This window comes from Dermacentor albipictus, chromosome 3 (assembly GCF_038994185.2).
Source record: "Dermacentor albipictus isolate Rhodes 1998 colony chromosome 3, USDA_Dalb.pri_finalv2, whole genome shotgun sequence".
Lineage (NCBI taxonomy): Eukaryota > Metazoa > Arthropoda > Arachnida > Ixodida > Ixodidae > Dermacentor > Dermacentor albipictus.
Window position 1 is genome coordinate 62558219 of NC_091823.1, and position 26402 is coordinate 62584620.

The following is a 26402-nucleotide window of genomic DNA, read 5'->3' on the forward strand; positions in this document are numbered from 1 at the left end:
CATGCGCTGCAGTGTAAAGAACAAACGATAAAGTGTGATCTCCATAGTCTGATTTCACCCGGACTCTGCAGCGTATATCTTGTTGCAACGCGTAAAAATGGTGGCATGTTCCTAGGGTTTCTGTGCGAAAGCATTTAGCTGTCGACCACCGTTATGGTTAGGTTCTCATGCGGGTCTGTGCTGGAAACGCGTCTGTTTTCTCTTCGCACGATGTGCGAGAAAGTCTTTTAATGAATCCCGCCGCTGGATCAAAAATGTGCATTCCTTGTTCAGGTGCGTCCCCGTTCTTTGAACGCTGCTGAAGGTAGCGTTACCCTATTGTCGTACTTGTGGGGTAAATCTTTCGAACGTAGTGCTACTATATCGGCTCAACGAGTCCCACGCGTCGTTAGTCAACTGCAACGAAGTAGCCGCACGCCCTTGATTCGTGGTGACTATAAAAGCGGGTTGTCATCGTCATGGCGCTTCGGCGAAGTAGCACTGTCCCAATCCCCCTCTTGAAGCAGCAGAACAATGTGTATTTCATCCGCAATCGGGGTGAAAGTGCAGCCACAGCAACATCCGCGCTTGTGATGGTCGCGAGGAACATTACGAGGGTATGGTTCTCCCCAACTATACGCACAATCAGCAGTCGTGAAATTGGAAGTTCAACACCCTGCTTACTACTTGCATACTTTACTATGTATAACTGTCTTCGAGGTCACACGTGGCCTCTAAAGGTGAACTCGGGCTATCGCCGAACTCATCCGCCGCTGCAGCCCTGTGGCTATAGATGACGTTGCGCTGCTGAGCTCGAGGTCGTGGGTTCGGCCACGGCAGACGCACTTCGATGGGAGCGAAATGCAAAAACACGCTCGTCTACTTAGAAAACCCAAAGTGGTCACAATTAATCCGGAGTCCATCACTACGGCATCCCTCATAAGTTGCTGTGCAGTTTCAGGACGTTAGATACCAATTGTCAGGGTTGGGGCTCAATCCCATCGTCCGTGATCCTTTGCCAAGATTGGAGTACGGCATGAATTCGGAGGTAGCTGGCCCATGCCGTCGTCCAACTTATTTACGCTGAGATCGTTGATGAAGTGAAGAACTGCTTCTCATCGAGAACGAGGAAAAGGGTTTATTTACAGAAATTAAATCAGTCTAACATGACTGCTTGAGAAAAAGAGTATTAGTCCAACAGGACTGCATGAGAGAAGTGACTCAGTCTAACATGACTGCTCAAGAGAAGTGTGTCCTCAGCATTCGCACAACCACAGTTTTTATACACTCGATCCGCCGGTCCTACGACGCGGCGACTGTTCGTTTACACATCACCAACTCGCAGCTGCTCTGAAGATCAGTTTACGTACACAAAGGCAACCGCGCTCTGTACACAGAGGCAACCGCGCGGGGTGCCGTTCCGGGAAACTATCGGCGCTGATCGAGGGTCGCTCGTTGTTCCGTGCTAGGCCGAAGCGTGAGACGCTCAAAATACGTCGTCCCCACGGCAGCTTGTCCAGCGTTTCAAATCAGCTCCGCGTTGGGGAACTCCGGAATCATTGTTCACGCACCGAACTAGTCCCGTCACAATGTCGAAGGGGCTGGAGGAAGGCGGCGGATTCCAACGCAAAGGCCGCTTCTTTGAACGCCTCCCAGCTGCAGCGACGGAGAGGGAGAGGTGCGCGTCTTGCACCCCTTGTCGTAATCGGGTGGCAAGGTGGCAATCTTGTTGCGCAACTCGCCATTCTTGACAGCGCCTCCATGGGCCGGAAAGTCTCGACTGTCTAGCGCTGACAACCGCTAGGCAGGAAGAGAACGGCTGCTGGTCAGGGGGGGATTGATGTCTTGGCTCGCAGCGACCACTTGTGCATTGATGTCACCGCCCCAAAACATCCAACAAGGACAGGCAACTGCAAAATGAACCCCACAACACGGCTCTGCGCCGAGATGACGTGCATTGGCTCTCACTTTAGACACGCTAGGCTTCAAAAAAAAAAACAACATAAGTGCAGAAACAAAAAAAAAATGCTACATTTCACTATGCCAATTTCTGAAGCAAATTCCTGCTGACCAATTCAGCAATCATGGAGGGAATTCTGCTAAATGAGAGGGGATTTTCTTCGCCTAAAGAAAAGCTAACACTAGTAACCCCAAAATTTAGGCGGGACCCTCAAACGCAGAATTCAAATTAGCCTGCTCAAACCATCCGCATTGCTATGCAACTTTCCCTTCTTATATCTAACGGAGAAGTTGTACTCTTGGAGAGTGAGGCTCCATCGGAGCAAGCGGCCGTTTTTGTGTGACATTTGATTGAGCCACGTCAGAGGACAGTGGTCGGTCTCGAAGATGAACTTCGCTCCGTACAAGTAACGCGACAACTTCTGGGCGGCCCAAACCAAACAGGCGCATTCCTTCTCTGAAGCGCTGTAGGCTTCCTCTCTTACATTTAGTTTACGGCTGGCGTAGAGGATAGGATGCTCCTCGTTATCGTCGCCGACCTGACTAAGTACCACGCCCATACCTCTGTCGCTTGCGTCGCATTGAACTATGAATTCCTTTGTGTAGTCTGGCGCGCGAAGCACAGGGCGAGAAACCAATAGCGTTTTCAAACTTTGGAAAGCGTTCTCTTTGTCCTTATCCCAGTGTACGTTACTCGGTGCTCCCTTTCGGAGGGCGTCGGTTAATGGACTTGCCAATTGCGAGTAATTCGGAATGTACCGTTGATAGTACCCCACAAGTCCCAAAAATGAACGAACGTCCGTTTTCGTGCGCGGCTGAGAAAAATCTCCAATCGTCGCTATTTTCAGCTCAGCCGGCCGTCTCATGCCCTGACCAACAACATGGCCCAGATAAGTAACCTGCGAACAACCAAACCTACACTTTTCCGCTTTCATCGTTAAGCCGGCTTCCCTCAACCGTGAGAACACCTGTTTGAGGTGCGATACGTGTTGTTCCCAGCTGTCGGAAAAAATGGCCACATCATCAAGATAAGGTAAGGCGAACTCCTGCAAGTCCTTTAGGACAATATCCATTAACTTAGAGAAGCTAAACGGCGCGTTCTTCAGCCCGAAGCTGAGTGCGAGAGGGCGAAAAGTGCCTACAGGCGAGATGAATGCGGCATAGCGGCTGGCACTTTCTGAAAGGGGAACTTGCCAGTACCCCCGCACGAGATCTATAGTTGAAATGTATTTAGCAGCGCTAACTCTTTCAATTCGTTCCTCAATGTTGGGTATCGGGTACAGCTGATCCCTAGTGATCGCATTTAACTTCCTGTAGTCAACACACGGACGAGGGTCCTTGTTAGGGGTTTCTACGAGTATTAGCGGTGACGTGTAGTCACTCTCAGCGGGCTCAATAACTCCCAACTCTAGCATGCGCTGTATCTCTGCCTCCATAATCTCTCTCTGTCTTGGAGACACCCTGTAAGGTTTTGATCTTACTGGTTCGGTAGAGGTCAGCTCAATTTCATGCGTTATCAGTTCGGTTCTACCCGGCCGATCGCTGAATCTGTCGAGATATTCCCCTAGCACCCCTTTTAGCTCATCTAGCTGCTCGGGTCTTAGAGCATGAGAGCTTACCGAGTGTTCTACTACTTCTTCTAGGCCGATTTCAGAGTTGGAGGTTGCCCTATACTCCTTAAACTTGGTACCAATGCCATCCGGCTCTTTGACAGTATAGTTAACGACTCCGCTCCGCTCTACATACGGCTTCATCAAATTACAGTGATATATCCTCACTTCCTTCCTGCGACCGGGCATTCTCAAAGCATAGTTAGTTTCTGAAAGTTTGTGCAACACTTTAACGGGCCCTTCCCAGTGAACTTCAAGCTTGTTCTTTCTTGAAGGTTTGAGGATCATTACCTGGTCTCCGGCGTTAAACGTACGAAGCCTCGCATTCCTGTCGTAATAGAATTTGGCGTTCTTTTGAGCTAGTGCCATGTTCTTTCCGACTAGTTCTTGGGTTGCGCTTAGCCGTTCCGGTAAATTTAGCACGTATTCAACCACGGTTGGACTCTCCCCTCTTTCCTCCCACATCTCTCTTAACATTCTCAGTGGAGAACGGAGTGTCCTCCCATACACTAGTTCTGCTGGTGAGAACCCTGTCGCTTCATGTGGAACCGTTCGCAAAGCAAACAAAGTTGCCGGCAGACAGTTCTCCCAGTCCTCCTTGTGCTCGTAACAGAGCGCACGCAAAACTCGCTTAAGCACCGAATGCCACCTCTCTACACTGTTTGACTGAGGGTGATAGACAGAACTGTGTATTAACTTTACCCCGCACTTTTGCAAGAATGTGGAAGTCAGTGCGCTCGTGAATACTGACCCTTGATCTGCCTGAATTTCGGCTGGAAACCCAACTCGTGCAAACACTGTCAAAAGCGCGTCTACTACTTCGGTGGAGCTGAGCTCTTTCAAAGGGATTGCTTCTGGAAACTTGGTGGCCGGACACAGCATGGTAAACAAGTACCTGTAGCCTGATTTTGTTTTTGGAAGAGGCCCTACCGTGTCTATTACAAGTCGTCTGAAAGGCTCTGTTATTAAGGGCACTACCTTCAGTGGAGCTTTCCAAGTCTCTCCTGGTTTACCAGAACGCTGGCAGGCGTCGCATGATCTTACAAAGTTTTCTACATCTTTGAAACAGCCAGGCCAGTAGTATTCCATAAGCAATCTTTCCTTTGATTTGTTTATGCCTAGGTGGCCGGACCACCCATTTCCATGACAAAGACTCAAAAGGTCCTCCCTATACTTAGTAGGTATGACTAACTGATCTAAAATCCTACCCTTTCGATCTCTGTAATGCCGATACAACAATCCTCCTTTCTCATGTATCGTTACGTTGCGCCTAGCAATGCCTTCTTTAGCTGTGTCACGTAATTTAGCTAAGCTCTCATCATTCTTTTGCTCAGCTGCCAGTGACTCTCTATCCACGCGTAAGAGTTGATCGAAGTTCTTTGAGGCCGGTGATAATAACGACCCTGTCTCGCTTGTGAGCGCGTCTGCTTGCTCTTCCTGCAGGCTAGAACTCTGAGACTCTAGTGCTACGCTCTCATTGAGCTGGTCAGTTGGCAGGCTCTCCTCAACTGTTCTTTTGTCCCTCGGGCCTAGCTCGGATTCGGGTATTGAAGTTATGCCCTTTTCTGCTTCCGCTGGAGGAGCTTGAGCATTTTCAGCCGAAAGCGCCGCGATCTTACGAGCTTGGCCTCGGGTCAATGCCTGTACTATGCCCTCTCCCAGTTTGAGCCCTCTGTCACGCAGTAACTGATTCGAACGATTCGAAAAGATGTAGGGATACTGCAGTGACAAAAATTTGGAAACTGCAGCCTCAGTCTCTAGTTCCCCGAATGGTCCACTGATTTTGACTTTGGCCATGGGCAGACACACGCTGTGTTCTTCTACAACCTGTTTTATCCACGCTACTTCTCCGGTGAAGTCATCTACCATCACGTAAGACGGATGGACAATGTCCAGCGTGGCGGCACTGTCTCTTAGCACTCGGCATGGTTTTCCATTAACTTGCAGGTCGTGGAGATATGGACTTAAAAGTTCCATGTTCTCATCCTTTTCCTCCACGTAGGAAAAAACTACGCTAGACTTCTCGCAGTTTACAGCTATATGTCCCAGTTTGTGGCATTTGTAACAGCGAATTGGTCTAACAGATTCGAATTTTCTTTTCTGTTCTTTTTGTGCGGTTTCTCCGTTAAGTTTCTCCTCGCTCTTTTCTGCGGGCTTTTCCGCCATGTCTACAGGCTCGGATCGTCTAGTTTGCGCACCCTTTTTGAACGGAAATGGTTTCCGCGGTCCATTTCGACCGTCCCAGTTTCCCTCCTCGGCGTTCAATTTTCTACGGGTTGCGTACTCTTCGGCTAATTCAGCCGCCCTTTCCACAGTGTTTACATTACCTCTGTCTTGCACCCACAGTTTCACAGCTTGAGGGATGGTTTTGTAAAACTGCTCTAGACACATGCATTCAATGATCATGTCTCTGCTGTCGTACGCTTCCGCGCTTTTAAGCCACTCAACTAGGTTGGCCTTTAAGCTATATGCAAACTCCGGATAGCCCTCGCTATCTTTCTTGCCTGTGCTCCTAAACCTTTGCCGAAAAGCTTCGGCTGAAAGGCGGTATTTCTTCAGGAGACTAGCCTTAACTTTCGCATAATCATATGCATCCTGCACACTCAATCTGGCGATTACTTCCGCCGCCTCACACGGCAACATAGACAGCAACCGCTGTGGCCATGTACTCGGGCCGAAGTTCATCTTTTCGCAAGTCCTTTCAAAATTGCTTAGGAACAAGCCTATGTCGGTCCCGACCTCAAATGGCCTTAATAGCCTGTCCATGCGGTACGATTCTGCCTCACTTGATCGTCCCAGAGCGCCTTCACTTCCTTGAGACATCTCCAAACGTTTGCTTTCAAGTTCCAGTTGCATTTTTCTTAACTCGCGATCTTTATCGCGTTCCTCTCTCTCTTGTTTTTCTCTGTCCCGTTCTTCTCTTTCTTTTTCCCGTTTCTCTCTCTTTTTGAGAAGTTCCAATCCCATTTTAATATCTTCCTCACTGGCCTGATTGGAAATTAGCTCCAATAATTCCGATTTGAGCATTTCCTTGCGTACATCTAGGCCCAGTTCCTCACCAACAATCAACAACTCGTCTCTCAGCAGTGTCCTTAACTCCATGACTGCTGCTTTACTGCCTTGATTCTGCTCTCTAAATCTAGCTAGGAAGACACAACCTAGCTAACACACAACAATCTAGCTTCCCTACTGTTCTAAACAGAACAACCACAAAATGAAGCCTAGAGAGTCAAAGCAAAAACCAAGCACTCACCGCAGATACAGCACCATGTCGCAAAGTCCATCTCACCGCTGTCAGCCAGTTGTCAGGGTTGGGGCTCAATCCCATCGTCCGTGATCCTTTGCCAAGATTGGAGTACGGCATGAATTCGGAGGTAGCTGGCCCATGCCGTCGTCCAACTTATTTACGCTGAGATCGTTGATGAAGTGAAGAACTGCTTCTCATCGAGAACGAGGAAAAGGGTTTATTTACAGAAATTAAATCAGTCTAACATGACTGCTTGAGAAAAAGAGTATTAGTCCAACAGGACTGCATGAGAGAAGTGACTCAGTCTAACATGACTGCTCAAGAGAAGTGTGTCCTCAGCATTCGCACAACCACAGTTTTTATACACTCGATCCGCCGGTCCTACGACGCGGCGACTGTTCGTTTACACATCACCAACTCGCAGCTGCTCTGAAGATCAGTTTACGTACACAAAGGCAACCGCGCTCTGTACACAGAGGCAACCGCGCGGGGTGCCGTTCCGGGAAACTATCGGCGCTGATCGAGGGTCGCTCGTTGTTCCGTGCTAGGCCGAAGCGTGAGACGCTCAAAATACGTCGTCCCCACGGCAGCTTGTCCAGCGTTTCAAATCAGCTCCGCGTTGGGGAACTCCGGAATCATTGTTCACGCACCGAACTAGTCCCGTCACAATGTCGAAGGGGCTGGAGGAAGGCGGCGGATTCCAACGCAAAGGCCGCTTCTTTGAACGCCTCCCAGCTGCAGCGACGGAGAGGGAGAGGTGCGCGTCTTGCACCCCTTGTCGTAATCGGGTGGCAAGGTGGCAATCTTGTTGCGCAACTCGCCATTCTTGACACAATACAATAATGTAAATTTTTTGTTCGAAGAGCAGCAGCGGTAAACTAGCTTCTAAAAGAAGCCCCTGTGACCATGCCAAAATATATATGCTAATGACAACTGCTCTTGTAGTACTCAAGTACGAGGTATTCTCATGCACTTGTCAAATAATGTTATCTCCTCCATGTTCTTTTCTTTAACGATATAAGACTCAATAAACACAGGTTTCTATATAGGCCGAGATGTTAAACATGTTGAGCATGTATTCACAAGCGCACGTGTTAGAAGTGTACCATCAGCATCCTATGAAACGCGATCATTAAAACATAAGTCAGAACACGTCCAACAATCAGCTAGACTTGAAATGCGTTCTGAAAAATTGAACAGCAAGAGTTTACACCAGAGGATGAATGAGGTAACCACACATGTTAGCGAGTTATGGATCCATATATAAACGACACACTCTAGTCTCTTGCGAATTATTTTATAGTTTGTTTATGCTGATGCGTAAATTTCAATAATCGCGAAAATATTCATATTGTTGTCAGATTGCCTTGAGCATCTGAAGGCTCAGCCCTGAGTACATTTAGCGCAGTTTCGTTTTTGGAACTTCACAATCTGGCTTCGCAATCCACGCTTGCTTCGAGTTATTGGCGGGAGATTGATTGATTGATTGATTGATTGATTGATTGATTGATTGATTGATTGATTGATTGATTGATTGATTGATTGATTGATTGATTGATTGATTGATTGATTGATTGTGCTTCGACTTTACTTAAGAAGCAGCTGCAGGAAATCAAATCAGCCGAATCAGCTGCTCCCTACAACAAACTTAGAGATAGTTCATAAAATCGCAGAATTCCCTTGTGCAACTTCTTGGTACAGTAGGGCAGCTCTTCACTTTGTCTCGATGCATGTTTTCTGACCGTAAGATAGGCGCAGCCATCCGAGAATCTGGCCCTGCATAGCAGTGCTTTCATTTTTTTAACGTCTGCTGCCTACCATGCACTCATCCATTGAATTTACACGCAAATCTCCCAGAAGCAGCTTCGTGTGCCTTTAGAAACAATTTAGTGTTAATGGAGAATACCTTAGTAACTTGCGATTCGCTGATGATATTGCCTTGCTTAGTAACTCAGGGGACCAATTGCGATGCATGCTCACTGAAGTGGGCAGGCAAAGCATTAGGGTGGGTTTAAATATTATTCTACAGAAAACTAAAGTAATGTTTAACAGTCTCAGAAAAGAACAGCAGTTTACGATAGGTAGCGAGGCACTGGGAGTGGTAAGGGAATACATCTACATAGGGCAGGTAGTGACCGCGGATCCGGATCATGAGACCAAAATAACCAGCAGAATAAGAATGGGCTGGGGTGCGTTTGGCAGGCATTCTCAGATCATGAACAGCAGGTTGCCATAACAGCTGTGTCTTACCAGGACTCACCTACGGGGCAGAAACCTGTTGGCTTGCGAAAAGGGTTCTACTTAAATTGAGGACGACGCAGCGAGCTATGGAAAGAATTATGGTGGGTGTAACGTTAAGAGATAAAAAGAGATCAGATTGGGTGAGAGAACAAACGCGAGGTAATGACATCTTAGTTGAAATCAAGAAAAAGAAATGGGCATGGGCAGGGCATGTAATGAGGATGGAAGAAAACCGGTGGTCATTAAGGGTTACGGACCGAATTCCAAGAGAAGGGAAGCGTAGTAGGGAGCGGCAGAAAGTTAGGTGAGCGGATGAGATTAAGAAGTTTGCAGGGACAACATGGCCACAATGAGCACATGACCGGGGTAGTTGGACAAGTATGGAAGAGGCCTTTGCCCTGCTGTGGGCGTAGCCGGGATGATGACGACGACGACGACGATGATGATGATAAAGTGTCCTTCTAGTGACGCTGTCGTTATGTTGCACTAAAAAGGCTGTGCCTTCTTTACTATCTCGGCCGTTAGCGACGGGAATCTCGTTGCAATTGACCACCGATAAACCCTGGACGTCACTTTTCCATGCAGTTTTTTGTTCGCTCACCCTCCTTAGCGAGCGCCGATATTTTAAAGCTGCACTGAGATAACGCGAGCCCGACAATGAGATACACCGGCCGATAATGGATAAGAATGGCTGTAGAACAATAGAAAGCCGCAAAGGCAATTGGAAAGTGATAAAGTCGCGGCTGACGTTGCCATTAAGCGTTAAGAATTTTCTGGCTAACGTAGTACGTTCCTTCTCAGAAATTTGTCATTAACGCAATTCACGGCGAATTGCCTTCAATGTTTACCAGTCATGTGGTTTGTATCAGTATTCCTTCTCTTTCAACAGAAATGACCACTATAGCTACATCCCCATAGTACAGTCGGCGTCAGAATTTTGCGGGCACCGGTTCTATATAATAAATATAAACTTCCGCACAATCTACTGCAAACTGTGGCCAGACTTCGCGAGAAGTCAGCATTTTCGTTTTTTAATTCTGTGTACCGTTTATCGTCTGGCGCCGGTAATAGCCTGTAGGTGTGCAGATTAAAATTTTGTCATGGAAGCGTAAATGGCACAAGCATAGCAGTCTTCTTTTTTTTTTGATAACTCATTGCATTCATGCGGGATACAGGCCTCAACGAGACTCTGTAAATACCTATTGTGATAGTGCGATTCACACTTGTGTATGTGATGTGTTTGTTCTTTCTTTCATCCCTCATCACCTTACCTGGAGTAACTCGCCAAGCCTGTCGCTAGATCTCGCCAGATATCACTAAACTTTTGTATCTCTCTTTCTCTCTTTTGTGTACAAGTGGTAATCTTAGATTAAACATGAACGAAACAGCAAATTCAAAGCTATATTATTCATGAAGTGTGCCGCGAATGTACCACAAGCACCAAACCAAGGAAGAAAAACAAAATTTCAAATATATGTCCTAACAGATAACGCTGTAGAAAGGGGAAAATGTAACACTAGACCTAAGCTGGATGTACAGTCAGCAACGAATAAAATGCTTCTGCAATAGAGTCGTGAACGAATGCCTAACTGTCTGATACTCCAACTGACTCCATAGGGCCATGAGACTGACGAGTATACAATCATGTGGCTTCATAATTAGTAAAAGCGTTAGATATTTTTTTTTTCTTTTGGCAAAGTAGCTTTGCTCTTCAGTAAGAAAGTTATCTATTATGAACTGCCTTATTAAGTACCGGTGTAAAGAGCTGCAGTGTTATGTTTTTTTAATATTATTATTATTTTTTAAAAAAGGGGGTAGGAAGGCGGGGGGTGTTCGGTGGCAAGACATGTGACACTTCTGGCGGTTCTCTTCCTGACGAAATTTTGCAGATTGTGTGGTTTATTAAAGCGAATGTATTAAGATGAAACATTAGACGAATTGAAAGTTTTCGTTTTCAAACGTGGTACCTGGAACTGCGTGAGGGTGGTTAAATCGAAGCGCGCTTTAGATTGATTGATGGGTAAATCCTTCTTTTTCGTCTTACAATCATCCTAATTTTCTCTCTCTCTCTCTCTCTCTCTGTGTGTGTGTGTGTGCATGCGTGTGTGCGTGCGTGCGTGCGTGCGTGCGTGAGCTGTAGCGAAGTCATAAATACGGAACGGAGGAAGTCAGTCTAAGTTACGCGAAAACAAAGGAAAAAAGAACAGCCGAGAAGTGTCATCAAAACAAGGCAACCAGCTGTACACCATATACAAACATACATACATACATATATATATATATATATATATATATATATATATATATATATATATATATATATATATATATATACACACACACTTTACACTCACACTCATTGTCCTAAACATTGACAATTCTGCGTAAATTTTGGTATTTTTCGGCACTTCATAGTACATTTCACAGCTCCATTGCACGCAAGAAAAATAAAAGGTTATTCGTCCTTCGAGAAGACAGCAGCTGGCGCATGTTCGGACGAAACAAGTCAACAGCTAGGGCTTCATTCCGCGACAGTGTTTAGCTACACGATGCAGACCGCGCGCATGGCACTCGCTCGACGCGTGGCTATCTGCTATAAGACCGGCTTCTCCGGGCGGTTGTTTGTATTTGACACGCGTTCTGAGCGCGTGCCCTATATCCGCACTGACGTTGTTCTCTCGGGTACACTATGCGTGTCAAAAGCAGGTACGCGCTTGTCAGATCAAAGTGCACTTTCACGCGTTCGCCCGGGATATCAGATGCGCTCGTCCTATTTGTGGGTCTAAATCTGCAGCATGCGGTATGGCGAGTGAGCGCATCGTTTCCTAATTCTGAGCGATGCCGCGCTCTAAGCAACCTTGCACGCTTCGCGTTGCGTGTATGCAAGGTGCTTCCGTGAACACTGAAGCAGTTTAATTGTACAGTTGCTTTAACTGTTGCGCGGGTGCGATATGCATATTTTCAATATGATATAGCTTCAACAATTAGTTACCTCTCTGTATCACTCGACGGTGTTCTTAATTTAGTATCAAAAATCGATAGTATAGGAAGTCCTGTTGTCCTGACGGCATTTGCAATGATTTCTTTGTTCGTTACTCCCTTTGGACTATAGTCGTTATCTTAGTTACTTTTAAGAAATTATTAGCAACTGCATTTGTTCCTTCTTCGTGGCGACGTGCTAAAATTCTACTTTTGCACAAATCTGGTAGTAAGCAGATATTAACTACCAACCAATTTCCCCGAACCTGTCACTCATGCAAGCTACTCGAACATATAATTTACGAACATATCATGGAATGCTTAATTCAGTAATATACTGACTGATTGCCAGTTGTGGTGTTAACACCGTAACTCAGCCGGTTGAATTCACGCATGACATTGCTAAAGTTCTGGACTTTGCTACACAGGTTTACACAACTTTCAAAGATCTGTCCAAAGCGTTCGATACTGCCGTTCATCATAAACTACTATTTAAACTCAACCTCGTCCTAAATTATCGTAAATTCGTAGACTGGATTGCCAGTTATCTGTGTGACGGTTCCCAATGTGCGCGCAATAATGCATCTGACTCCCTCATTACTAATGTTTACTCTGGCTTGCCACTGGATATAATCCTTGGCCCACATCTCTTTCTACTTTACATTAATGACTTGCCAAAAAATATAATTACTATCATAGTCTCTGTGCTGATGATTGTGTCCTCTACCACAATAGTAACTCCCCTGAACATCATACTGTTCTTATCTACGCATACTCACACTTCTGCTCATTGTGTAACACCTGACAGGCAAGTAGAAACCTCACCAAAATCGTTTCAATGACATTCACTAGGCGTTTAACTCATTCCGTTCTCTCGTACGCTTTGAATAACTCCTTTCTGCTAAAAGCACCCGAATATAAGTACTTTGGGCTCTTATTCACTCACAACTTATCTTGGAGCAAGCATATTGAAGTAATATGTATTAAATATTTTTTAGTGATTTAGTACATCTATTACTTCAATATGCTCGGAACGTACCCTTTGTGTGACTCCTCAAGAAACTAAACCGCTAAGATACAAAGCACTAATCCGCCCAATCCTTGAATATGCCCGTATCATTTGGAAGCCTCTTCTTAAAAACGATATTAACACGATTTAGTCCGTACAAAAGAAAACTGTTCGTTTGATCTACCGTCGCTACGGCAGGGACTTTTGACCTTCGTCTAACCTTCCTATGCTCAACTTAACCACCCTGGCAACATTTCGCCGCAACGAAAGCATAAAGTTCCTGCACACCTTAATTAAATCCACACACTGCATCCGCATAGGTAAATACTTTAGGTTTGCTGAAACTTCCCGCACCCGTAGCTCTCCCAGTCTGAATATTTTGCCACTGCAATCCAGAACTGGCACGTATAAACAGTTTTTCCCCCTCAACAATTGCACATTGGAATGCATTGCCCGGAAGAGTTCGTTCATTTCCCCTGGCCGACTTCTTTTCTGCAATTGACATACGATGTTATCGCCACTCCTGCCCCGGCAGCTATGTATACCAGGCGTCCCTCAACGCTGGCGGGATCACGAGCTCCCATCGGTGCCGTTGGAGGCACCTCGTTGGTGCACAATATGAGACCGATATGGAAACCGTCAGCGCCCAGTGAAGTATTAGATCTAGCTTTAGCTTCTTGACCTTTGCTGTTCGTTCCAGTCACGATCAGTGCATTTGCACGCGGCAGATTTGCAGAAGCGCTATAGACTGTGTCCACGGATTATGCGGTGCACGCAACGCTCCTGCTAGCAGCGGCAGGCAGAACGCTGCCCTGGCTGCGGCAGAGACGATTGAGCGGACTGCTCAACTGGATGCGACGTCCAGTTCGATTCGTCGTTTTTGCAGCCAAACGCACTCCGCCTCTCTGGAAACTCTCGAACCCTCCGAGCGCGAGCCGCGCATGGGGGCGTCGATAGCGAAATGGCACGGCGACGGCGACGGCGGCGATGCCAATGCGCCTTGAGCACTCCGTATATAATTGCTATCGCGGTAAACAAGAACGAGGTCCGAGGATACAGAATTGCAGACATGCTATTTTCTCAGGAAAACATGAACCAGTATTGCTTTGCGTAATAAAATGAATGTTGATTAACTGGTAATTGATCGTGGTAATGTGTCGATTTATCCAATGTCCTAGGTATTGTGAATTGTCATTGTAAGTGAATAGCCGAGCGCGTTCGGGGCGACGTAAATTTATTTTATTTTATTTATATTGAGACAGATGTACACACCGTGAGCGACGAAGTCTCAGGGAAATGTGGCTGGACTCAACATATAAATGGCAAACAATGAATGAGCTAGGTAGCACAGTCACGTTAAACACACAAGCATCAAGAATGTAAGCAGGTAAAAGAAGCGCCCTGATCATGGCCTAATATTAGCATGCGTCAAGCAGTTCGTAACGCATTGGCAGCTTCCAATGTAATATTGCAACGTGTGCACTGCGGTGGACCCCAGATGTGCACGGCAGAATTCTAAGCGCGATACTTTCCCTATACTTTCTCGATTTGATTTAACGCGGACGAGAGGAAGTGAAACGGTAAGGTTACTAATTCTCCTGTATTGCTAAGGATTTTTGTTTTTTGCGCTGTTACAATTTACTTAATCTCGTCAAATTATTGTCAGCGTGAGTGTACGCTATGGTAGTCCCCTGTGTGCCGTCATGGTATGGTACAGCTTTATTAAAAGAGGGGTGGCTCATCGGCCTATTAAGGGTAATGGAGTTGGGGAATTGGGAGATGAGGACAGGGACAGCCACCGAAGAATGCTTCCTCCGCACGGTTACACCATGCGAAGGTTCGCACCCGATTCCGCAACTAAGGCAAACGGCGCTCGCAGGACAGTGTGGGTCTCCGCTGAGGGACGGATCCGCTCCTCGAAGCTGGCCACTTGCCCCCGTTGTTTTCGTCGAAGGGCTGCGTACTTTGTACACTCCCACAGCGAGTGCCTGACGGTTGGCGCAGCTGTCGTTTTCCATGCTGGGCAGCCTGTTTGTGTGGGTGGCAGATCTTCCACCGTGCTGTCCGGAAGACGTCTTTCCTTGTGCGCATTGCTGCATTGCTAGTATACATCCGGCGTAAGTGCAGCACCGGTGCGGGCCTTGCGCACAAGTACTTGACATGAGCGCGACACGCCTGCAGGCAGTGGACCTTCCTTCGGCATGTGTTGTGGCAGGCGTTCACGGAGCTGTCGTCGCCTCTGTCGTTGTTCTAGGGAGGATATCTCTTCATTTCCGTCATTTCGCAGGGGCACAATAGTTGCTACATCGCTGCGCCCGTATGAGATCAGTACATCGCGCTCGCAGCGGTGTGAGCCGCTTCGTTTCCTGATACTCCGCAGTGGCAGGGAACACACCATACCCTAGTTTCGACCGCGTGTGCCGCGCGCAGCCTCCTGCTTGCCTCTCCTATCTTCCTTGCGGTGGGGTCACTGTAAGGGGGGGCGCGTACTACGCGCACCGCCACCTGACTGTCGGTATATACATTGTCATTTGTGAACTACCTGGAAGTTCTTCCGCGATAAAATCAAGCTTAGAGAACGAGTGCGAAGAACGGGCCTTTAAGGAACGCGCTTTTTGTGGCAAATCTCAACAGCTTGTGGTTTGCGTCGCGTTATCTGCTTGCACTCCAACGATATCGCCGTGTCGGCAGAAACTGGCGCGACGACGTTCTTAGACGTCGACAAGGGACAGACTTACGGCGCGGAGTCGTCCTGGGCACGATATAAACATTCGGTTTGCTTCGCGGTGCGAAGCGGGCATATATATAGCTTGTTTGACATCTTGAAAGGAGTCAACAGCGCGCGAGGGGGCAGGACAAAGGGAGGAACACGAGGCACAAGCGCTGACTAACAACCACAGATAGTTACTGACCTGTTGTAATAAATACAAAAGGACGACACAGAAAACGAAATAGGGAAGATAGGAATGACAAGAATAAGAAATGATTATATAAGAAACTAGGGCTGCTTTGCCAACCAGGGCAATTCGAAGGTGCCTTCCCGGTGAATGTTTCGAAGATCTCATGCGTGCTCGCATCCACGTATCGCCTCAGGAATTCAGATTTGTTTATTTCTTTGCTTTTAGGCTAATAAGCAACGCTCTCAGATTTCCGCGACCTGCAACGGTGTGATAGCGTTCATGTCAAGCGATCACACAAATTACCTGCCAGTGGCGTCGCTTGGGAAGACAGTCAAGTTCATTTTTGTTCTTGACGATTTCTTTCCTTTTTTTTTATCCCCGGTCGTCTTACCCTTGACGAAAACTTCAATTTTTTCTTTAATTGCTCCGTCTTTTTCCTGCAAGGGAAAGGCCCAGGGTGATTGCAGGTTACTACTCTCTGGTCGAAGTCCAGTTTAGATTCTCACGCTTTACCTTGCGCTGATTGTATTGCATAAATGAAGCACTCCTGACACGTAAGAACTGTAAACTTGTCGGTGATTGTAATCCTTCCCGTAACGCGTGTACGTATTCCATATTCCCAATGGAGAACAAAGAAAGGTTCAGAAATATCACATCGCCCGACGTGGTATAGTTTAGTGGCTATTCTGTTGCGGTGCTGAGCTCGAGGTAGGGGGTTCAATCCCCGGTCGCGACGGCCGCGTTTCGATGGATGCGAAAAGGAAAAAAAAATTAAAAAAACGTGTACTTTGATTTAGGTGCACGGTAACGAACCGCAAGAGGTCAAAATTAACCCAGAGTCGCCTGCCACGGCGTGCTTCACAATGAGATTGCGGTTCTGGCGCGTGAATCCCCATAGTTTAATGACTGAGTTTTGATACCACATTGGTTAGGTTACCTCAGAAAGTTCAAAGACGAATTCAACGCGCACGCACACGCGCAAGAGTTAGAGGAAATCAGCATAAATGCTAACACAAATGAAGTTAAACAAAAACAAAACAAAGTAAAAGCGAAACATAGAGAGGGAGAGTAAGCGAAAACTGTGTGGATGAAACCGACTGTATAGTTGTTGGCAACCTCCTGGAGGAGCCGCCAGTCTTTTTTGCGTTGTTTTTTTTTATTCAGTGATTAGTACTAGTTAATGAACAGTCTTTCATTGATGAATAAATAGCCGACATATTAATACTAGGTTTGTAGGGCACATATGAAAAAATAAGAATGACTTACAGCTGTTTGCAATGCACCCACCGCTTCGTGCGGCCCAGTGGCTTTCTCTTGAATGCTGAAAAAGAAAAAAAACAGGCACGCAAAAGGCAGCGGGTGGCAAACGACGGAGGGATGTTTTTTTTAAATGTACAAGAATACCCAGCCTGTTTCATCCTTACTGCAAAACAGCGCTGATTGTTGGCGCGGCTCACGCAGGTCACGATGAAGGAACCTCAGCGCGAGCACCTGTACAAGATCCTGGTCATTGGTGAGCTGGGCACCGGCAAGACCAGCATCATCAAGCGTTACGTACACCAGTTCTTTTCACATCACTACAGGGCTACCGTATCCTGTTCTTATATATATGCATACACCGCACGTTGACCGTACAAATTCTAAGTTGTGTTGCTATACGTTATGTCAGGATTTGAAGAAGCAATGGAGTTCAGCCGAGTTGGATCCTGATGACCTTCAATTGAAGACAAGAGAGCGCGAAAACAGCGGAGGAAGACGAGACGAGCCGTCTTTCTGACCTCCGTTTGTTTTTTGCGCTCTTTCCATTGAAAGAACGGATCATGATTTAAGCTCTGCTACCTTAGGTTATTCGCTATACATGCATTGCACTTACGCTACCTCTCTCCCCCCAACCTCCCACACAACCTTTTCCTTCTTTTTCGTTTCTTTACAATTTTCTTATCCCCCCACCCCCTTCCAAGTGTAGGGTAGCAAACCAGAAGCATCTCTTCCAGTGAAACTTTTTTCCCATCTCATTTCAATGTCTCTCTGATAGGTACGTTGTCAAATGCCGTACCCTGCAATGTCATTCTGCGATATTTTTTATATGTCGTAGATGTTCAGCGCTGTGCTTACATGAAAATGCCTGTAACTTAACAGGTGAAAGTTCCGCTATCTACATTACATTAATTAGTCATTTCTTTGGTGTTTGTGTGAAAGCATTGTAGGATGCGCAGGCATTGTCTTCGCGAAGCGTTGACCTTTCCGCAATAGTTTGTTTATCAGAAGGTTCTTCGTGCGTCTTAACAATACGTGATAACAAAATGCGTTCCTGACCACTGCCTTCAATCCTTGACTCGAGAGATGTTCAGATCGGCGTCGACTTCGCTCTCAAGGTTATAGAATGGGATGAAAATACCCTCATTCGTCTTCAGTTATGGGATATAGCAGGTAAGTGTTGTTTATATTATAAGTGCAACGTGAATTTGAAAGTACAAAACAACAAATATTTCGTTTCGATTCAGTGCAAGTTCAACTGCCTTCAACAGTGAAGTTTCGCGCAACGCAACATGCATCTCATATTACTGAATGAAAGACGGACGTAACGGTCTCGTAGCCAATCCATCGTCCCGCTTGTAATTGCAGGTGACAATGACGTTACCTTGTCAGCCGAGTTTAAATACCTAGGCGAGTTCTGAATCGCAAATTTATTATTTCACCGCCATATCTATTACATCCCAGCCACATCCTGTAACGATTTTACGTTTTTTGCTGCGAAAAGCGGAATATTTTCTTAGAGACTAGAAACTTATATATCAATCATACGCCCCGTCTATATTTGAGTACGCCTGCAAGAGATCCGTGGTTAAAAAAGTATAAAAAAATTAGAAAGGTCGCAGAGTTTAGTCATAAGGTTCGTTTTTTAATAATTACAGAAGCATGCATTGTAGCGAGTTTTTTGCGAATGAGAGCCTCGGAGGAGAAACACTCGACAATCACAGAAAAAAAAAATTTATTTAAGATGTATCAACATATTTTTAGATTAAGCATATAGAACGTCACAACAGCATATTGCAAAAGTACTACGTCTCTCGAGGAGTAGATGACATTTAAAATGTTAGGGAATAAAGTGCAGAACTGACACGCTTAATTTTTCTTTTTTTTTTTCTTAAGGCACAGTTTCAGAATATAATCACTTTCCGGGTAAAGTTGCAACCGCTACTTCTAGGGATGTCCTCTCCTCCCTGCTGCGATTTCTTTTTCAAATCCAGTATTTAATGAGCACTTATTTGATGCGATATTTTTTTTCGAATCAAGTATTGACAATTGCTTTTCAAGTGAATGTGCTACCTGTGCATTTCATACAATTTTATATTTTGCAATGTGTAACACGTTGAAAAATTTGTTGCCCTCTATCCCCCCCCCTCCCCTCGCCCTTTCTTTTGTAAGGCTTGTTAGCGCTGAGGGTACTGTAGCAAAAAAAAAAAAATACGTGAAATGCAGACGAAATCGCGCATATCTGAGAAAACTTGGGAAACGATGGAAAGCTTGTTAATAAGGTGTTCGAACTGGAAAAAGAATGAAGCACATATATTACAGCTGCAATAGCAAACAAAATTTTCATAGAGCAGCCACTTTAGCACATTTGGCACATGCTGATCATGGGGTCGCAGGTTTGGCTTCCGGTTGCGACGTCCCAATCTGAAGGCAATGGAATGCAAAAACTCTTATGCACTTAGGGTTAAGTGCATGTCAGAAGAAAAAGAAATGGCCAGAATTGATTGAGAAGGCTCTATCACATTCTCTCTGGTAGACCAGATGTCACTTTGAGACGTACCTTTTGACAACATGAATGCATTCACGGTAATTTGCGGCATGCATAAAGAATATGCAAGTTAGCGGGTTATGTAAAGAATGAACTATCCTTACAATTTCAGTTAAATTACATTTTAAGTGGTCTTCCCAATGATTACATATATATTTGTATTATTCATTATCGCGCGTAAAATTGTGGCACTACATTATGATCACGTGACGACATACATATAAGGTCACCTACAAATCAGTTTATAAGTTTCACGATCTTCCAACGAGTGTAGTTAGGAATTCGACTCTTCCGTGAAACTTCCGACCCTTTCCCGCGCTACATGTTCGACGAATGTAACAACAAAAGTATACATGAGCAATTCTGTCCCGAATCTTTCCAACATCAACGTAATTTCTCACGCACAATATTCAATACGTGAAAATAAGCTTAGAAGTTTAGGGTATAACTGGTGGTGGTATTCTAGGACGATCACTTTCGGCGATTATATATCGCTTCCGCGTGACGTAGTTGCATGGCGCGTTGGATGATTCGAGCAGTTTAGCTCAACCAGTCATTCAGATTGAGCCCTTTCGCTCAACCAGCCTATAAGCTCAACCAGTTTTGGTAAACTAGCCAATCAGCTCGACCGGTTTTGTACAACCAGAAAAGCTGCACACACTGAAAGTGACATATCCGAAAGTGATTGCCCGAGAATACGTCTCCAGTGTGAACGAACGATATAACGGTAGATCCGGTGGAAACACTTGCCTTCGTGCTATGGCTGATCAATTTCACTTCTTGATAGATTAAGATGCAAGAAAAAGTAGAGGAACTTAAAGTGGCAATAAAATTTTTTTTAGCAAATTACGCTCTGCAAGGGTAAAACAGCCACTACTGCTGTTAGGAGTCACCGTAAGCCAAAGAAAAGGCAGAAATGAAAGTGACGCCACGTTGAAGTTGCCGTACAGCTCGCCGCGAATGCGTAGATTATAACAGCGCCTACTACGGTTTACTTTAGCCTTTGTCGGGCAAGGAAATATACATTGCATTCTAAAGAAACTAAGGGCTCAACCTGCTGCCCTTTCATCTGCCAAAACGGTTTAACTACAACAAAAATACGTTGAAATACGTGACGTCATGCTGACGATACCGTGCTGAGATTTCGGCGCGAAGTTCGAGACATTGAAATTTGGCTTTCATTTCATGCATCGGTACTTACCATTTTCCAGCCAAATGAACAGAAATGAAGTTCTTAAGCAGTATTTTACCAATTTCAACTAATTTAGTCTTGCCCGTCCTTTAATCGATGCTTCATTTTCGTACGACACGATCGCTGCTATACTCTGCGCGGCTTGCAGGCCAGGAGCGCTTCGGCAACATGACACGCGTCTACTACAAGGAGGCCGTCGGCGCCTTCATCGTGTTCGACGTGACGCGGTCGCAGACCTTCGAGGCGGTGCGGAAGTGGAAGGCCGACCTGGACAGCAAAGTGCAACTGCCCGAGGGCAGCGCCGTACCCTGCGTGCTCCTCGCAAACAAGGTGCGTGGGGACTGAGTTTAGCGCGAAGCAGACGATCACCGCACGCACACACAAAAAGACACCGAGGAGTGGAGTGGACAGGACGACCGCTCGTCCTGTCACAGCCTTCCTGTTGCGCCTCATCTGAAGTCGCAGTTTTTTTTTTTAAACATGTCGGACCAAATGGCCCAAAGACCTCTTGAACCTGAAAGAAAGACACCGGCCGAGCGCTAACCTGCGGCTGATAATTCTTTACAATAGGCAGTGTGGTTGCTAATTTTGCTATACTTGCGAGGTATGCGCTTTGAAGAACAAACGATTGTCAGTTAGGGCTCGATCGTCACGTGTCTCAATTTGTCTGCGTCACGATCGCGTGCTTCGTGCTAAACTTAATTGTTGAATAGTGTGCAGACACGCACCCATATGTATTGTGGTCCTATAATGCGCGCGATATGTGATAGTGCCCGTTGTGGAAGCTGTCTGCGATAAACGGCAAAAGTCTGCACCTCGCGACTCGATAGAGAAAGGAATTGTGCCAAAATATATATTTACGCAATTAATTGCACTGCGTGGGCTGGTATATGTGGATTCCGTTTTGCGCAATGAAAGCCATACAAAATCAATACCGCTGACTACTTCCGTGGTGGCTCAGATGGATATGGCGTTCTGCTTTTGAGCACGAAGTCCCGGATTCTACTCCCGGTAACCACTGCCGCATTCCGAAAAGGCTGAGATGCGTAAGCAAGACAGTTCGTGTCCTTTCTGCTCTTCCGCAACTCATCTTCCCCCCCTTTAGTACCTAAAGCGCCAGCAAATATAGTACACTTCCGATTAGTGTAGTGATAATTAGCTGAAATCTTATGTTTAAAAGACATGACATATTGTTTCTGCTTCCCTGGCGAAAACGCTGCGAGTCACTTCCAGTCACCCCTTCGCGTTACAGGTAGCTGAAATTTCATGTTTATGGCGCACACCGCCAATTTCCTTCGAGGTAGCGGCATCGAAAGGTCTCTGCCTTTCTTTTCTTTTTTTACGTTCCAGCTTTAACCTCATAACTATTGTTGTCCTTGCTTTGTGCAGCTTTATCTTACTTCTCAGTGAAACTTATAAAAATGTGCCCTGATTTACTGCACTATGCAGACAACGAAATAACGCGAAGACAATGGACAAGGTAGCAGACATTCGCATAACAACGCTCTTTTGTGAATGTAGCCTAGCCTAACCTAATCTAACATGAAGCCAGTAATCTATACCGGCGAACTAGGCCTTTACTTCCAAGTACTTCCACATCGGCCACGTTCCAAACGTTCCTATAACATCCGAGCTACCTGCATTTATGCCCCGAATTCAATACAACCCGAGTCCCACGTAATTGATCAAAAGCGTTTGCTGAACTTCGTTCGTCTGCATTTCACCTTGAAGTGTTGCTTTGCCGCAAAAATAGTAGTCACAGGGCGAAGCCCGCACACTGCAGAAGGTTGTTGAGATCGATTTATTACAAAGTTCCCCTTCAGTCGTCCTGTCCGCATTTGTGTACGCGATTTGTTTTTTTTTTGTTTGTTTGTTTATTTTTGTTTGCCAGTTCTGTAAACTGGTGGCAAGAAAAAATGTCACGCATATTGGGATCATGGCAAAATGAAATCACTGCGTACTCAATGTGGGTCCATTTCGCTTCAACATATGTCGAGTACGCCTACGCCCGACCCACTTCCCAAGGCACTACAAGTATTGTATGACTCTGGCACTACCATGCGTGTCAGAACCAGAGTCATTCAGTGCTGTTAGCGTTCGACGGGGCGCGTTCTGTCAAGAACGGTTAAAGAATAGCTTTCTTTTTTTTTCTGTCTCGCAACTGTTGTAACCAATATTTAACTTCTAGTATTTCATTTTTTTTTATTTTTTTAGAAGGACGCAACCCAACTGTACAATAAAACCGACATTTATTTATTCCGTAATTGTGAACCATCACTAGAAAAGGCAGAAAGCATAATTCTATACCACCCTGACTTTCTTTCAATAGAGTCAGCAGCACCTTGGAATAAAATTAGGTGTCTTCGACAATTTCATCGACACTCCACCAAAATTTGTGACCGAGCTGGATAAGGGAAGAGCTGACAGGTAGGTCTAGCTGAACTAGCCGGCTACTCAGTTTTCGGGGTAATTAAAGGGAGAGAAAACAAACGGAGAGAAGATGACGACGATTGTTTCGACAGAGAAGCTTATGTACGGGAATACTTTTGTTTTTTTTTTTACATAGCACGGACGCCACACACTATCGGAATCGATTAAAACTAAGCTTTCGTTGGCGTTCGGAAAGCACGCCGTTGATGTATTGGAACTTCACCGGGAAGCACCTCGTTCAGTGTAAACATGAGGCGCTCGCACTTGACCTGAGATGGCGGGAGACGGGTGTTGTCGTTTGCTAGGTATATCCTGCTACATAAAAATGCAGGGTAGGGGAAGGCGGGTGACGGGACTATCTCCTCCGGTCGAAATTAAAGGAGGATACCAACACGGGAATCAGGATGCTGGATCGAACTTTGCAAGGGTGGCCATGTCACCGTGGACTTTTAGGAACTTTCACCCGATCCCAGTAGGTATGTGGTTGGTTCTCCACCAGTGTGGCCGCCAGCGGCATCCGTCGTTGTTATTGTGATATCAATTATATGGAGAGTCTAGGCGAATTATTGCCGTCGCCATAATGTTACGTACGAAATCTAAGTGCGATAAGAACGTGCCCCGAATACTGTGGATGCGAGGGAAAGCGTTTGAGGTTCAGACGAAAATGATGGTGGCTTAATGCGCGCCGTTTTCCCGCGCACTCAGTGTTGGAGGTTGCGTGATTAAGCGCGCGTGTTCAATGCGATATCTTCATGTTTGCCTGCGTGCGTGTAACACCATGCTCGTTAACTGAATTCGAAGGTGGGTTCTTGCTGCAATTTACACGGCCGACAAAACTGCACACATTTTTACTGCGTGTAGTTGTATAATACTTTGCTATTGCTATAAGTATGCTTTGCCTTTCGGGCGAAACTGCGACTTCTTTGTTCTATAGAGAAGTGGAGGCAAGAGACCTCCGCTTAATAATTGTAATTACTCCTTCAATTCCGCTCTCTCAAAAAATCGCAATAACCTTCATTGCCTGATGAGCACAGCATTAGCAACGGACCCAAGTGATCTCTTTCAGAATATGGAGATTCTATTCACACAAAAGATAAAAGGAGCACACACACAGTACGTAATCAGTTGCCTCGGCACGGTGCACAGCTCACAGTGCAATGTTACATCTTGCTATGACTACTTTAATCTTGTTAAGATAGCGTTAAGCGTCCAGCCTCGAAAATGGGATCAAGATCGAACTATACCATCGTAGAGAATCAACTTTGCTTCTGTGTTGGCAAGCTCCCAGTCATCAGTGCCACTGCTATGGGCAGGAACCCACTGAAATATGACAATGCCCTTTCTGTAAGGTGGACTCGTACAAATCGAAAGGTTTCCGAAGGATTCAAGATCTTACCATCAGAGGATGTCGGTTGCACAGTGAAAAAAACAATTAAGCCTTAAGCTCCAAATCTCGTCACTTGATGAAAATAGATAGAGAAAATAACCAAAGAACATTGATGGCAGAAAATTTAAGCTCTCTCTCTCTTTATATATATATATATATATATATATATATATATATATATATATATATATATATATATATATATATATATATATATATATATATATATATATATATATATATATATATATATATATATATATATATGCGCTCAGTGTCAATCCTTATGGATACATACATTTCTGTTTCTTACCTACTAAAATGATTCAGTGACCAGCATAATGCTTTCTGACGTCTTTCCCTTGTTGCATTTTTCCTGCATGCAAGTGGTACGTCTCCATGCATTTTTCTTTTCATGTGGATTTCACTTGCAGTGCGACATGTCCAAAGAAGGCATGGTAAACAACCCAGCCGCCATGAATGAATTCTGCAGGGAGAACAACTTTGGTGGATGGTTTCTCACGTCGGCCAAGGAAAACCTCAACATTGAGGAGGCAGCCAGGTTCCTAATAACACAGGTAAGTGTTGTTTGATTGCTTGAGAATGATTTGTGTGGTTAATAGAGGGAGAGATGCACGCGCACACACTGGCTAGAGCAACTTGCGTATGAGCAGCCTGTGCTTAAAGAGCCCCTCACCAGATCTGGTCATTTTGGGCTGACAAGCGCAGAGAATACATTGCGCGCTAACGATCGTGTCTGCTAAATATTACTTCGCTACGCGCAGCGGGAAGATCTGAACGTTCATACCGAACGCCATTCGCCCTTCTCCTCGGGGCCGCCATGCTCCAAACCGGAGGGTGACGTACACGTGCTAGTGCGCCTACGTACACGTGTTTGCACTGTGACGTCGCTCGTAGTGACACGTGACCTCAATAATTATTCAAGGCATTTGTTATTTGTACAGTATGTTGCTTGAATAGACGAATTGAAGTTTAGAGAAATAACAATACACACAAACCGAATGTCTGCGTGTTCTTGTTTTTCTTCGCACCGCAGCAAGAGTGGTGAACTTCCTTTTCGTCCACTTGTTCCCACGTCGTGCAGTCGCGCGCGCGCAGGCACCGAAACTGTGATTTTCTACCGTGTTCCAGCGCGCGATCTTGCTCTACGAACCGCTTGTGTCTGCCTCAGTATTCGTTGGCACTGACTTATACCGCTAGTCGAGTGCGCTTCATTCCCGCCTTCCTACCATGCGCGCGCGAGATTGAACCACCATTGTCAGCTCACCCTCGCAAGCTCTCACTCGCACTACAGCATACGGCGCGCAGCCACGATGTTATCGCACCAGGGCTTTATACGAAACATCACGGCGACGACTATCTCGAAAATGCGCCTACAGCGTCCATCGATTTGCTATCGCAATAAAACGAAAGAAGTTTGGGGCTAGCTGCTGCTGAGCTGAGTGCCAGCCAGTGCTGGCTAAGGTTGGCTGGACTTTACTTTCTTGTGCTAGTGTATGCACGCTTTGATAGTGCTGAAGCCTTCTTGTGAAAGACAACCCAGTTCACAGTGCAAAATTTTAACTTGAAAAAGTGGTGTGCAACTTTAAATTAGATAAGCAGCAAAAGCCTGCAAAAAATTCCTCAGGGTAAATATACCTTCT

The 26402-nt window shown here is 45.6% G+C and overlaps 1 protein-coding gene across 2 annotated transcripts in view; it reads left to right on the forward strand.

Moving 5' to 3' along the window:
• The window catches only part of Rab32 (RAS oncogene family member Rab32), a 31946-nt gene that overhangs the window by 3725 nt on the left and 1819 nt on the right, over positions 1–26402 (forward strand). For both annotated transcript variants that reach the window (XM_065427946.1, XM_065427945.1), the window contains exons 2-5: positions 17386–17514; positions 18276–18354; positions 21070–21251; positions 25173–25316. In XM_065427946.1, coding sequence (XP_065284018.1) covers positions 17392–17514; positions 18276–18354; positions 21070–21251; positions 25173–25316 — 528 coding nt within the window. In that variant the 5' untranslated portion in view covers positions 17386–17391. The remainder of the gene's footprint in view (positions 1–17385; positions 17515–18275; positions 18355–21069; positions 21252–25172; positions 25317–26402) is intronic.